Genomic DNA, 14,947 nt, shown 5'->3' on the forward strand with positions numbered 1-14,947 from the left:
GTTTTTGAAATGTCATTACTTTGATTGTTTATGGATCTAGTTCATGAAACTTTTACATGTCGTGTTTTAAAGAGCAATCAAATATTCCTGAACATTCTATGCGAGTTTCAGGTAACATGACCAAGGTCAACTCAAAGGCCATTTAGGGTCAATGAACTTGGGCCATGTTTGGGATATTTGTTGAAAATTTATGGATCTAGTTTATAAAACATAGACATAAGAGTAATCAAGTATCACTGATTGTTTCGCAAACGTCTTAGGTCACATGATCAAGGTCAAAGGTCATTTTGGGTTAATGAACATACACTGTAGGCTGTTATAAATTGGTACCCGGTAAGAAGCAGTTCCTTGAATGCTTGAGCACCCGGTCATGGTTATAAATGCCTTAAGCGCTTATAAATGTTGCATATTGTTATTTTACTATATAAATGTTTTTTGTGAATAATTATTCAATAGTTGTTTTCAAAGTGAGCACTGCTGCTAAATGTATATATTGAATCACGTAATGCAGGCGAGACTGCCAGAGGCGATCCACTTGTTACCCCTAAAAAGTAGCCCTTTTAAATGAAAGAAGTAGCCCCAAAATTCTGCAATCACCCCAATGTGGAAAAGAAAAATAGCCCCTTAATGATAACAATTATTTCCTACCCTGATCACAACACAAATTTGTCAAGGGGCAGGGGATTAAAATGCACCCCCCCCCCCATTAAAAGGTGTACATGTAGGTGTACTCCAGGCTAAAAATGATATCTAATTGAAAAGAGTAGAATTCAACAAGCGAAACGCTGGAGATTTCATTGAATGTGAAGAAAAATAAGGAAGTTATTGAATTCTAAAGTTGGGCAATATTTTGTGAAAATAGTTTATATATATATATGCATGCTGTCATGAATTTGCAATAGGTGGGCTCACTGGGCTGATGTCATATCTCTACTTTCCTAACACAGAAACACAATATGACTGCAATATGCAGGCGAGACAACGCTTGGCGTTTGCCTTGTTTTTTTTTAGCAGGAGCGCGATATTTTGTAAATGTATTGACCCAGGCCTAGTTTCACCACAGATTAATTAGTAGCTATTGCATTTACAATTTTAAGAAAAATTATAATTTATCATACATGTATTGAATTGATTTGAGCTCCTCAAGTCAAGGAGAGCGATTCTGAGGAGCTCAATTGAGCACCTCGAAAAAATAAGGAGAGCAATTTATTGAGCTCCATGAAATTATAAACGTGAAGGACTGGTACATGTCTATGTAGTCTTGTTTAAACTTTATATGCCATGGGTAACGATTTCAAAATGAGTTCTTACAGAATCCAATAAAATGACCACACAAGTGTCTATAAAACATAGGTTCTAAAGGATTCTGGAAGAAATTATGTAATTGATGAGAACTGCGCTTGACAATTCACCAAAATATTTGGTCTCTTATTTGTAATAAACTGTCTAATATGTGATTATCTGTGTTGGTAATCTCCAGTGTGATCAACTTGTAATTTATGATTTCACAAATTTCATGTAATTGTATAAAAGTACAAAAACTGTAAAAAGTTCATGTAACTGTACAAGATCATCATCTACATGTAGGATGATATTGTGACAATTAACCTTGGACTAACATACTTTCTCATGAAATCAGTTTACTGCAACTTTCATTTTTCTTTTAAGATAAATGAAGTAGTTGCAATAAACATTTATATTATGATTTCATTGATTGCATGTGTTTGTGATCTGCAGCTGGTGCATCTCTGATAATTCTGTTTGAATGTATTATCCTGTGAGGGAAGGTGCAATGAGATTATGATACTAAAGCTTGGTTGACACTTGCCCGCATTGTGGTACAGTGGTTCTCGCATAGCTTTGTGCATGGGCACGCACTCATGCGGGCCAATGCGCGAACTATGCGTGCCAGCTTGCGGATAGGTGTGTGCCATTGCGTGAAATGCGTGCCCAAAATTTTCAACATGTTGAACACGCATTACAAATTTGTGAACTGTTCGTGAACCGGCAACCTAGTCGTGCCGTTGCATACCACTGCGTGGCATCGAAATAGAAATTTCCTGGTGCAAAAAAAGTAGGCACACCCCCCCCCCCCCCCCCTGGTGGTGGCACGCAGTTCACAACGGGGTTGTGCATACTTTGCGCATAGGCTAAGCATAGTTCGCGAATGATATTCTCAAAATTGTAAGTGCAGACCACGTGATCAATGTAAGTCGCCCTAATCAACGAACGAAGAGGGTGTAAACACCAAAACATTGGAATATTTTAATTTGCGCTAGATACGTCACAGAATAGGGTGTCGAGAATATTTGCGGAAAGCACGTCGGGACAGTGCGTGAACTATGCGCAAATATGTCGTGAACGTGTCGGGACAATGCGTGAATTGATATAGCCAAGTCATGCCATAAAGTGTCCCGCACTGGCAGGCACCAATTCGGGGCAATGCAGGCACCACAATGCGTGCAAGTGTCAACCGGGCAATATACATGTAAAAAACATTGACATGTACATGAAGTAGTCCACTTTACATGAAGAACATGTAGCCGTCGCTGTATGTTGCACATTGTTCAAAGCATTTCAATGAACTCATTTTGTTGATTTTCATCTTTGGATCTCGCCCAATGATTGAATTCTTGACAATGATCTATATGCCATAACTTGTTGGCTGTCATGCACCTGGCTTGCATTGCCATAAGTTTTCAAGTTAAACATCAATTCCAGTTGTGTTGATCACAAACAATAGGGACGGAATCCAACAAAATGACTATCCAAATGTAATATAAACAAACAAAAATGTTAAATATATATTTACATATCTACATTCTTCACAGCTTTGTTGTCTTTTGTTTACTTTTGATGGTTAGACTCACCTTCTTTCAAATTTTCATTTTCTCTTCTGCAGGTGAACACAGGATTAAATGTGAATGACTGACTGAAAGGTGAAAAGACGTGTGCCAACACAAAGAATACAATATGCCAAGCAGTCATAAGAATCGGGGTGGAAGCCCCAGTTATTATCATGAACACAGAGATAGCCCTAGCAAGAGGAAACATAGCAAGTCCTCAAAGTCTGGACGACACAAAAGTAAACGCTCGCGGGACAAGGTCAAGGAACAAGTTGTTAAACCTTTGGTAGAGTATGACGATATTAGTAGTGAGGACTATTCTTTGAGCCCCGTACCTTCTCCGCCACCGCAGAAGAGTAGACCGTCCCCCGACCCTCCGAAGAAACGGAGACATGTGTCCCCAGCAACGGCGATTAAAATTTATAAGACTCAACAAGGGAGGGATTCTCCGCATTCTTCAAACTCAAGGAGTTCTTCCTCAAGAAGGCCGCCCTCCCCTGAACCTCATCCTGTGTCGCAGAAGAGTTACTCATCTTCCAGACATGGAAGATCCAGTGAAGCCTCTAGGCCAAGGGCTTATCAAAGCTCTCCCCCTCCTCCAACCAGATACCACAGTCCACCACCCAGGTACTCGGCGTCTCCGAAGCGATCTAAACAATCAAAGAGTAAGCAGAAGTATAGGAAATCGCCTACTAGTAGCAGGAAGAACAGAAGTCCAAGTCCAGACTATTACCAGATGTCCAGGCAAAGCAACAAGTCAAGAAGTAGAAGTCCCTCCTACAGGTAAGTCATTGCAATACAAGGCCAGCTCTGCCCATCTTTTGAGTTCAAACATTATTATGTACATGCTTTTTCAGTATAAGATTGCAAAATACTTGCAAATATTTACTTGTAATGATCTTGCTAACAGTTGTTACATTTAGCCACATAACAGTTTTCTTAAAACAATTAAAACCTTGATCCTTTGGCATTTTTGCATTTGCAATGTTATTCTAGGAAATGAGTAAGTGAGGAGTCGCTAGAAGAGAAATGTGTTGAGCTATGTTGTATGCATTTCAGCAATTATTTTGTGCTCAGACAAATAGAGGAAGATGTGTAAGAAAACAGCATTTGAGAAAGTAGGATACAATGTTAACCAAAAATGTATGAAATGGCTATCCTGTCAGGAGAACAAATTATTATTTATGTTATATCTTGTGTCTAACATGGCATTCTCTCCTGAACTAACAAAAGCAAATCTAAAACTAAAAGCAGGAAGAGGCATCAGAAGGTATCCCGGTCTCCCAGTGGCAGTCCTTACCGAAGACCTAAACATTCTCCGTCCAGATCCCCTTCACCTCCGCCTTATCGTAGCAAGAAACGGGCACGAAGCCCTTCACTTGATTTTCCTGCTACCAAGTATCATTCTTCCATTGGAGGAGAAGTCCTCAAGTACAGGAAGAAAAATATTCAGGCTGTTAAGACCAAGGAAGTCAAGCAGGAGAAGGAACCTTCTCCAGAACCAATGCCAGAACCTGTCAAGGTCAAAATGCCAAAGCCAGAAAGCCCAATGATTTTTACAATTAAGAATGACCTGAAGGAGAAGGAAACTGCCTCACCTCAGCGGACAGTTGTGGAATTGCCAGATAGAGGCCTTGTTATAAAGAAAGAAATAAAGCCAGTTGTGCCGTCTCCTGTCCCAGCACCTGAACCTGAACCAAAAAGGTCCTCTCCTCCCCCAAGGCAAGCTCCAGCAAAACCACCTTTGCCCCTCCCGCCTACGATAGATGCAGTGGACAGTCCTATGAGAGTGGTGAAAGATAAAGGTGATGTTGCAGAGCGGATGCGAAATCTGTCCAGGGATCGAGCAAGATCAAGGACATCAATATCAGATCTTCCACTCCCTCCGATGGCTCCAACTCCTGAAGAATCACCAGTGGACACTCCATCGCCTCAGACGCAGCTACGGTCAAAGAACAAGGAGAAGGAGGCGAAAGAATCTAAGGTTGACCTGGGGAAGCGGGAGATGATCAGACAGCGGAGGGCAAAGTTAGCTGGAAGCTCCTTGGATTGGGGAGAAAGGTGTGTTGATGTCTTCGAGATCATCAACCAGATTGGAGAAGGAACCTATGGCCAAGTGTACAAGGCTCGGGACAAAGATACAGGTGAGACGGGGTGTTGTCTTTAATCAATGTCAAGGAAACAAAACGAAATGCATGTAATATACAGCTCTTCTAGCAATAAAAATATTAACGTGCATAATTTATCTAAAACTGACTTGGCTTTTGTAGTATGATATGTCCACATGAATGGGGTGTCAAAATGAACATTTCCAGTTGCGCGTAATGTCGTGCATAAAATCATTTGTTAATTTATGAGCAGCTTTATGAAACAACCCTTATCTTTTAAAATCAATAAAATACCTGTACTCTTTTTGCATGATTACAAGCCTTTATCATTTTGTCATGAAGGATATTACTTCATAGTTCATTAATGAATGAAAGGCTAATTCCTTTTTTTTTATACTGTCCCAGGGTATAATTTACTAACTGCTTTTCCCATCTCCCCTTTGTCCCTCGTCTCCTCTTGTCCACAGGTGAACTAGTAGCTTTGAAAAAGGTGAGGACAGATAATGAGAAAGAGGGCTTTCCAATCACAGCCGTCAGAGAGATTAAGATCCTGAGGCAGTTGAACCATGACAGTGTAGTCAGGCTCCATGAGATTGTCACAGATAAACAGGATGCACTTGACTTTAAAAAGGACAAAGGTGAGTTCATGTTTTAAGCCAGGGCATGTTTCGCAAAGATTTAAATCTGACCAAAAATCGCATTTAGATATCAGAGGAAAGCTCTAAATAAGCCACTACCACATTTACCTGCTGCAACCGATTTGATTTGTGGTCTTGTTTGATAAAGAATAGATGTGAATTGGACGGTTTTCAAATTTGGGTTACATGGTGATTGCTGTAGAATAAGTAATGACAAAAATTATGCTGAATCGATATCTATTCCTAAGACTACTATTTTCATTGGGCTGTTTCATCTGATCTAACTAAAATAATGACATTTCATTAATGATCTGAACAGGAGCCTTCTACCTGGTATTTGAGTACATGGACCATGATCTGATGGGACTACTAGAATCAGGACTTGTAAACTTCAGCGAGGAACATGTCCGTAGCTTCATGAAGCAACTTCTTGATGGCCTGAACTACTGTCACAAGAGGAACTTCCTGCACAGAGATATTAAATGTTCTAATATCTTACTGAATAACAAGGTAATTCATACAGAGTGTTGTGAAGTATATAGGCCCCTGTTCTGAACTCTGGTTTTGATTTAAAGGTCAAGCAAACCCCAGAAAAATGTTGATTTGAATAAATAGAGAAAAATCAAAACTAGCATAATGCTGAAAATTTCATCAAAATCGGATGTAAACTAAGAAAGTTATGACATTTTAAAGTTTCACTTATTTTTCACAAAACGGTGATATGCACAACTCAGTGACATGCAAATGAGACGGTTAATGATGTCCATCACTCACTATTTCTTTTGTTTTTTATTGTTTGAATTATACAATATTTCATTTTTTACAGATTTGACAATAGGGACCAACTCGACTGAATCATATAGTTTTAAGCAATGCTAGTTCCAACTGTTCATGGAGGAATCAAGCATTGTTTCACTTGACAATGAGGAGAAAATTAAAATATTTCATGTAATAGAATACAAAAGAAATAGTGAGTGGATGACGTCATCAGTCTCCTCATTTCCATACCGACCAGGATGTGCATATAACTGTTTTGTGAAATAAAGCAAAACTTTAAAATGTCATAACTTTCTTATTTTACATCCGATGTTGATGAAGTTTTCAGTGTTTTGCTAGTTGGATTTTTCTCTTTTTATTCAAATCAACTTTTTGTTGGGGTGGACTTGTCCTTTAAACTCTTTGCTCAGGTAATGGTTCGACTATGGAATGCCAATTGTGGCACAGGACACAAAACAGTACAGGATCAAGTTATCAGCTGATTTGACTCTCAAATTCATCCATAACCGTCTTTCAATTGGCAACTAAAATAGTTTTCTTTGCCATTAAAGCATGAGGAAAGAGAACTGAAAACATAAGAAACATACAAAGAAATATTGTTGACAATTTCAGCTTCCCACAATTTTAGCACAAGTTAGACCATGTTAAAAAAGTTGCACTGGACTTCGGAATACAGACCCATGGTATCTGGGCAGCTCCCCATATGCAGGGCTCCACACTAACCCTTTTTTTCTACTGGTCCAGCCTGATTATGTCTGACCAGTAGATACCCAGGTTTTCAATATTTTACTGGTCCGAACCTAAAATGTACTGGTCCCAATAAATAAAAAAGCAAAAAGTTCTTCCCCCCCCCCCCAAAAAAAAAAACAGTACACACACAAACATAATTCATGAGAGCAATTTCTCAATTTTAAAGAGCCATTTTTGTGAGACGCCAGAACCATACTTACAATTTACAAAAGAGAAGGAAATATCATTTGTATCAGATATTTTTACTGGTCATATCTGACTAGTAAATCTGGCTATTTCTGAAAAGTTACTGGCCCGAAAGCAATTTTTACTGGTCTGGGATTTTCGGACCAGTGCCAGTGTCACGCGCTGCCATATGATATTACAAGACTTTTGCTCCTTTCACATTCTTCCACTTCAATATGTTGAACACTCAAGTCTCTCATTGTAAAAGAGCAGTACCAGTTCATTGTAGTTCTACAGTTTCTTTTATGCTCCGGTACTTCAAATAAGTTTGCATGGTATCTAATCAATAAACATCCTTGTCTGTATTCTGAAGTCAGGTTTAAATTAAACCTTGGTTTAAAGTTGTGATTTAACTATGGAGAGCCAATTGGGGCACAAATCCCTAACAATACACATCCAATTTATTAACTCAAATGAAACTCTAATTATCTGGGAATGATAACTGAAGTATATTGAGGTATTGTGGTTCAATATGAAATCAAAAGGAAACAAAATAATAAACATAAGAAATGTACAATATGAAAAGAATTGTCGAATTTTTGGCTCCCCATAATTTTAGCACAGGGTTAGACCATGGTCTAAGTTAAACCTGACTTCAGAATACGGGCCCCTGTCTGTTGAAAGCATTGAATAGAAGGATTAAGTTATTTGCATGAACTTGGTCAAGGTCATGACTTGAGGTTAATGTACATGTACATGTAGGTCCCCTCAAGCAGAGTACATGCACATCGTACCTGAATAATTTTATTAAATAGACTGTGCAGCACCCTGAGCAGAATTATAAAACTGTAACAAAGAAGCTGTATACACTTTACTTAAAAAATGATCATGTGATGTAATAATGTACCGACTTTGTCTGCTTACATGTGCCAGAGATGTATGACCAAAAAAAAACTGCTGTAAAGAATAAATTTTATTGACAAAGTGATGTTGCAATAAGCATTATAGGGTATGATATTGCATACCTACTGGAGTAGAGGATTGTCCAGAGAATCAACTGACACTTATTTTAGATTTTTCCAAAAATGACCACTAACATTAAACTGCTATTTTAAAACACAATATTCTAAGAAAGAACATTGAGAAAAAAAGGAACTCCTAAGTTTGAAATTTATTTTTATTTTGCCAATTTTTGCATTTTTCTCTCCAGTGCCATTGACCCACCGAATGCTCTAGGTAGTGAATTGAATAAAGGAATTAATTTTTATTGATGTCCTTTTTATGTAAGATCCACCATTCATTGAATTTCTCCTACTTTTTTTTCTGACAGGGCCATATCAAGCTGGCTGACTTTGGTCTAGCAAGATTGTACCATGCTGATGACAAGACCAGGCCTTACACCAACAAGGTCATCACCCTCTGGTACCGGCCACCAGAACTCCTCCTCGGAGAAGAGCGTTACGGTCCAGCAGTAGACGTCTGGAGCTGCGGCTGTATCCTTGGGGAGCTCTTCACACAAAGACCCATTTTCCAGGCCAACCAGGAGTTGGCCCAGCTGGAGCTGATCAGCAGGATCTGTGGCACACCTACCCCAGCAGTCTGGCCGGACGTCATTCGCTTACCCCTCTTCAACACCATGAAGCCCAAAAAGATGTATAACCGTAGGCTCAGAGAAGAATTCTCTTTGTAAGTTTACTTATTTAGCAATAACTCCTTGTTCAAAAAGTATTTAAAATTCTTTTTTCTAATGAATTTTTTATATCTTTATACTTATTTTTATAGTCATGTTAGGATTTGATATCTTTCCCTTAATGATCTTTAGTGTCCCACATATTCCTGCTTCCTCCCACCAAAAGTTGGCAGCCAAGGCATGTTTTTTTGGTTGACAATTCACCTGTTTGCCAATGATTTTTATTGACCTCCTGAATATGATTTTTTTTGTGTTACTAGTTGATTTCATTATGCATTCTTCTATTTATGCAATATTTGATTTAATGCGATTTATAATTTCACTCACACTCAGAACTCCTTCATGTAATTAGATCCGTCATAATGAAAATCTTTGTGTAATTTAATCTATTATGTATTGAATGCTTTTTTTATAGTTTATTTACTCTTTGTATAATATCATTGTGCATTCTTATATTTTGTAAACATGTATATTTCATCCACTGGCTGCCAATCATGTATTGCCAATAAACCATTACAATTCTATTCTATGTACATTTACGTATGCGTAGAAGGACAATGCCCCAAATAATTTTGGGTCACCAGGTCAAAGGTCACAGTGATTTTTTAACCAATGTCGAGACAACTTCCTATTACTTTGTCTATGTAATAGATATAGGAGTGAAGATCTTATCAACCTTTAGGGGTTACAAGTTCAAAGGGGTTATTGAATGTGTGAAATCAGTTGTATAGTATTCTATTATTTCTATGGATATGATCTTTTTTCTTTCAACCCAAGGTTACCCAAAGATGCCCTTGATCTATTAGATGGAATGTTAACCCTTGACCCTGATAAACGAACCACTGCTGAAGATGCGCTGAACTGTATCTGGCTGCAGGCTATCAACCAAGGAAAACTGACCCAGCCAGAGTAAGTTCTTTGTTATGTACACCCCACCACAATTGATATAATTATAATTATGTAACATGGTTTTGAGTTTAAAACCGCAGTTAGATGTTAATATTCATTCAGAATTCACTGTGTTACAGACTTTATTTGCATGGGATTTCAGTAAGGTTAGAGTTATCATGACTTTATGAAGCAGGACCAAGAAGATAAACAGTAATAATAATAACAAATGCAGTTTATTAGGTGCCATATCCTTCTCGTAAGAAATGCTCAAGGCGCACAAGTGATGGGGGGGGAGCAAAACAAATTTAAAAAAAAACTATCATTGATAAAATGAGTTATAGAAATATTCTAACAGGCACCTTAAAAGATCAGTGTGTAACCAAAGATAATTTCACTGATCTACAATAACAAAATATTGTCGGTCAATATCTCTGTAAACTGAGAATATTTGCAGTGATAACTAATGAATGATCGTCTAAATTAAAAAAAAAAGTACTTAGGCAGCGTAAAAACGTATGGTATATGAATACATAGGTAATGGTCACTTGTTTCTTATGGAGGATGAAAGGGGAAAAGGTTTTAAAATCCTTTTTCCATGCTGTTTTGTATTTCAATTGTAAATGTATTTCATATATTGATTGGTTTTACACTTTGATTTACTGTAACTTCCAGCTTGCCACATTGGCAGGATTGCCATGAACTGTGGAGTAAGCGCAGACGGCGGCAGGAAAGGCAGCAACAGCAGCAGGCTGCTGCTCAGAATCGAGCAGGCAATGGGCCGGAGCAAAGCCACTCTAAATCCAGTCGCAAAGAGCCCCTGCCTCCTGCAGTAACTGAGGAAGAAGCTACTCATATACCTGGACTTGGGTCAGAAGAGTCAGGAAGCTCAAAGAGAGGAAGCAGAGCCCCAAGTCGGTCCAACACACCCCAAGCCTCCAAAGAGAGCAAGGATTCTTCGGGAGATGGAGGGAAAGGGTCAGGAGAAAAGAAGCTTGCCAAGTTGATAAACCTGCTTCAGGCTCAGCCCCAGCTGGATGTCAACAAACTTGCAGAAACCCTCAATGTGCAAGTTGATGCCTCCACAATCAAGCTCTTGGAGAACCTGAACATGCAGCTTTTAATTGCAGCACATGCAACCAAACAAAAGTCCAAAGAAGATGAGGCGAAGCCAGCGCCGTTGCCTAATAAGGAGGTCACTACAGATTTGCTTGTCAAGGCCTTGGAAGGGTCCAAAGGAACAGGTGGTGCCCTGGAGCAGGTGTTTGGGACTTCATCATCGGAGCAGAAAAAGCATGCTAAGGAAATTGCAACCTCTCTTGCCCAATATGTCTCTGCCCTGTTTGGTAAACCAGTCAATCCTTCAAAAGGGGCATCTGACCCAGCTCCCTCTAGTGCCACGAGTCAGGGTAAAAGTTATGGAAATGCCCAACAAAGCACATCAATGATCACTCCACCCTCAGACTCCCGTAGCTCTTTTCCGGACAATTATGGCAATTCTCAGGGAGGAGAATCTTCCAGTATGTCATATTCCAGGGAAAACTCTAGACCAGATATTGGTGTGTCGGATGACTCGCAACAGAGCTGGAAACCCCCAACTCCTCTGGGGCCACCACCAGAGTCACCAGAAGCGGAAGAGCAGGAGCAGCAACACGCAGAAGACACTAATCTGGTGACTCCCGGTGTAAAGGCTGCCTTGATGCAGATGATTGCTCAGCAGGGTTTATCTGAGCTGGGAATCGATCAGCAGCCTGTGGACCCTAACTTGCCCCCACCGCCGGAACCGGCCCTTCCACCCCCAGACAGTGCACCTCAGGACCCCTTCCTACCTCACTCAAAACCCATCTTTCCCAGTGGACAGTACAGCAAAGATGACCCATCCAAGCCATCAGGAAGTGGAGACAGAGGGAACTTATTCCCTGCAGGGAAGAACAAGGGTAAAGCTTGGGGTCCTCTTCCTTTCAATCGAGGGGGTGGTAGAGGAGGGTTCAAGGGATCACATCGAGGTAATAAGAAGGGTCCCGTAGGGCCAGGGACAGGATGGTCATGATGATTGTGAAAACAAGAGTTACTTTTATTTTTACAGTCTTGTAGACAGCGAGATATATCATGATTTAGGTATGATAACCGTCTTATTTAGATGTTCCCTTGATCTCTCGTTTTGTACTAGAAGGATCAGCTGATGAAAATTTTTTAAAGTGTGACATGACATATTTATCAAAAGTGGATTTGTGCTATGATATAAATATGTCCCAAAATCACCCAATGTAACTGATTATTTGCTTCATGTGTCATAATAAGTTTTCATGTTTTGCACTACAAGATTTAAAAAAAACTAAATTACATGTAGCGGAAGACCTCAACAGAAAACAAAGAATTTTTATTAACTGGCCTTGACAAAATGAAACATGCTTATTTGCCATTTGTATGGAAGACAATGTAAATGTTACAGTTAAGAGTATCGTAAACAAAGTTTTTTCAGAGAAATGACTCCTATCAAGTTTTAGATACATGGCAAGACCACATGGTAGTTTTAGTTCCAGCTCCATTGCATTTGTCTATTTATGAAATTGGCTATCGAAAATAAAATGGGCAGTACAGTGACCATTGTTTGAGATTATTTGAAGATTATAAATTGGGAATGATAAATCTCCATAGTACTTCAGGCGATATTCAGTATTGTCTAGCCCTAATAAGGAGAAAAATTAACAAAATGATTGCAAAATTCTTGTTTGGGAACTATGAAAAATATAATTACAGGATAAATCAAGAGACAATCTTTTTATTTCCTTCTACCAAAAATTCCTATGAAAAATGGACAACACCTTCCCCATTTCTATTTTGTAAATACTTAAATCAGTATCAAATTATATTACTTAAGTTCCCTTTTATCCCATTAATTGAAAATGCATCCAATTTGAAGTGATCAGGATGTTAAGTTTTTGACAGAAGTGGGAAGTTCATCAATTTCCAACATGTTTTTTGATGACTCTACTTTTGTCTGCAGAAGGATCTATTCTAGAGAACTTTCCTTCTTTCTTATCTATTCTTGGCACCCTTAAAGGGGCTGTCATTCCCAGAAATTTAGCCAGCACATGCCAGTGCAATGTTGCAAGCCATTCAATCCTATTTCTTGGTAATCTTATCAAGGTTTAATTTCTCAATAAGAAACAAATTCTCTGTTACAAAGAAGTTGTGATTCTTGATATCATGAGATGGATTAAATTATAACAGCTTAGCATACGCTGGCTAAATGCCCCATAACTTTTTAAAGATTTAACTTCATTTTTGTCACCTATTTTTTTTTGGGTTTGCAGACAAATTCTAATTTTTGTTTCTCATACAATAGATAGATTCTTTAATAGATAATAATCTGTTAAGATATTCATCTATAGCATTGCTCATCTAATGAAATGGAGACCGAATAGAAGAATCTTTATTGGCTGGCCCCCAGAGCAGATGTCTTGGTACAGAGAGAGAGAGATCTTCATATTACAACACTACCTAACCAGCTTTTAAATCGATATCTTTCTGAGGAGGATGATTATATTTGTATTCCAATCTGTTTAATCTATTTAAGTTATTGTATTTAACATTTCTGAATAGATTATGATAAAGATGTTATCGAGGTTTATTAGGCACATTGCGACACAACTTTATGTGATTATTTAGTCATGAAAATAGTCTAATGCAGATGCATACTTTGCCCCCCCCCCCCCATTAAATATACCTGGTCTTGCCTTGGAGAAACTTTAAGAAAAATAAAAAATTGCAGGTAACATGAATTTTAGTTGCAAACCTAAAGGTTCGTTGCAATGTGAGGAAGGAACTAGTTTTCACATACAACTCTGATCAGAGATTTGACTTAATAGTAGGGTAGTAGGATCTTTACTATTGCCAAATGTGAAAGTGTCCAATAATGTCAGATCACCAGCTACACTCTATGTTAATGGTGACAAAGTCACCTTGTTCCTCATTTTTTTTTTTAAAGATGTGTAGTATTTCTTGGTTCATTTAGAAGGAAACCTTTTCATCATGTTTGATTTTTTTATGAAAGAGTTAAATATTATCGAGAGATATATTTGTAGACTTAAGGATTTCTTTGTAGTTAGTTGTAATATAGATCCTGATTTTAGACGAAAGCTAAGAATCTAATGATTTAAACATCCTTGTAAGTTGTAAATTTATGTGTGACTTTGGATGATAGTACTCTGTGTGTGCTTTATGCACTTTGCTTTTTTGATGTCACGCAAGAAGATATTCTTATTATCTGGCCGTATTAAGAGCTGTAATTATAAAGATTTTTTCCTCTAAATATTTTTTAAGCCAGTCAGATGTTAATCAGAGACAAAAGTTACTTTGCAAACCAGTGCAAGTGTAATATGTAAATCTTAAGAAAAATTGAAATTTCTGTGATGTGTTGATAAGCAAAGAAAGAAATTAAAAATATGTAAATTACACTTGTGTTTCGTATTATGTGTGCGTTTTCTCAGTCGGTGACTTAATACGTGCTGTTAAATAGATGGAGGGGTAGTATTTTTTTATTTAAAACATTCTAGTAACTGCATGTTAAATACAAAAATGAGTCGGCATAATGCAGTAATTGGAGTATATATTAGATTTTTGGTTTGAAATACTGAATATCACAATTTACTGTTGAAATAAGGTCCTACATGTGACCATCTCTTTAATTTCTTGATAAGTCACTGGAAGGGTGGAGAATTTTACAAAGAATTTCACAATGCAGCCTAATATCTGTAATCTGAAAAGTATGCAAAATTTAATTTGAAATTATCCTGCAACTTCCCTTTCAAATTTTCTCAAGATCGTATTTCATGAATTATATAATAATGACATTTTTCAAAGGGATTATAAGTGAAGGTCACAAGTAATTCCTTGGTCCGTCTTACAAAGAGTTGCGATTGATCCAATCAACCACAACTATGGAAAGCCAGCAATGTCAACATCTATTATGTATGCTTGTTAAAAATATTTTCCAACTGTAATGTATATTCATACATTCATAGTTTTCTTGGACATTCAGGGTGCTTCTCTTTGTTTACACAGGACATTGTTCAAATTTCC

At 38.0% G+C, this 14,947-nt stretch overlaps 1 protein-coding gene across 2 annotated transcripts; it reads left to right on the forward strand.

Moving 5' to 3' along the window:
- Nucleotides 1-2,905: 2,905 nt before the first annotated feature.
- On the forward strand, nt 2,906-14,322 carry LOC129275069 (cyclin-dependent kinase 12-like). 2 transcript variants are annotated; one of them, XM_054911845.2, is made up of 7 exons: nt 2,906-3,629; nt 4,080-4,990; nt 5,422-5,592; nt 5,912-6,102; nt 8,615-8,970; nt 9,752-9,883; nt 10,538-14,322. In XM_054911845.2, the coding sequence occupies exons 1-7, from the start codon at nt 2,974-2,976 to the stop codon at nt 11,910-11,912; spliced, it is 3,792 nt and encodes a 1,263-aa protein (XP_054767820.2). In that variant the 5' UTR covers nt 2,906-2,973; the 3' UTR covers nt 11,913-14,322. The 2 variants fall into 2 exon arrangements, with proteins under 2 accessions (XP_054767820.2, XP_054767821.2); XM_054911846.2 differs by having other exon boundaries at nt 4,098-4,990.
- The last annotated feature ends 625 nt before the right edge of the window (nt 14,323-14,947 follow it).

Source organism: Lytechinus pictus, chromosome 13, assembly GCF_037042905.1.
Source record: "Lytechinus pictus isolate F3 Inbred chromosome 13, Lp3.0, whole genome shotgun sequence".
In the NCBI taxonomy this organism is placed as follows: domain Eukaryota; kingdom Metazoa; phylum Echinodermata; class Echinoidea; order Temnopleuroida; family Toxopneustidae; genus Lytechinus; species Lytechinus pictus.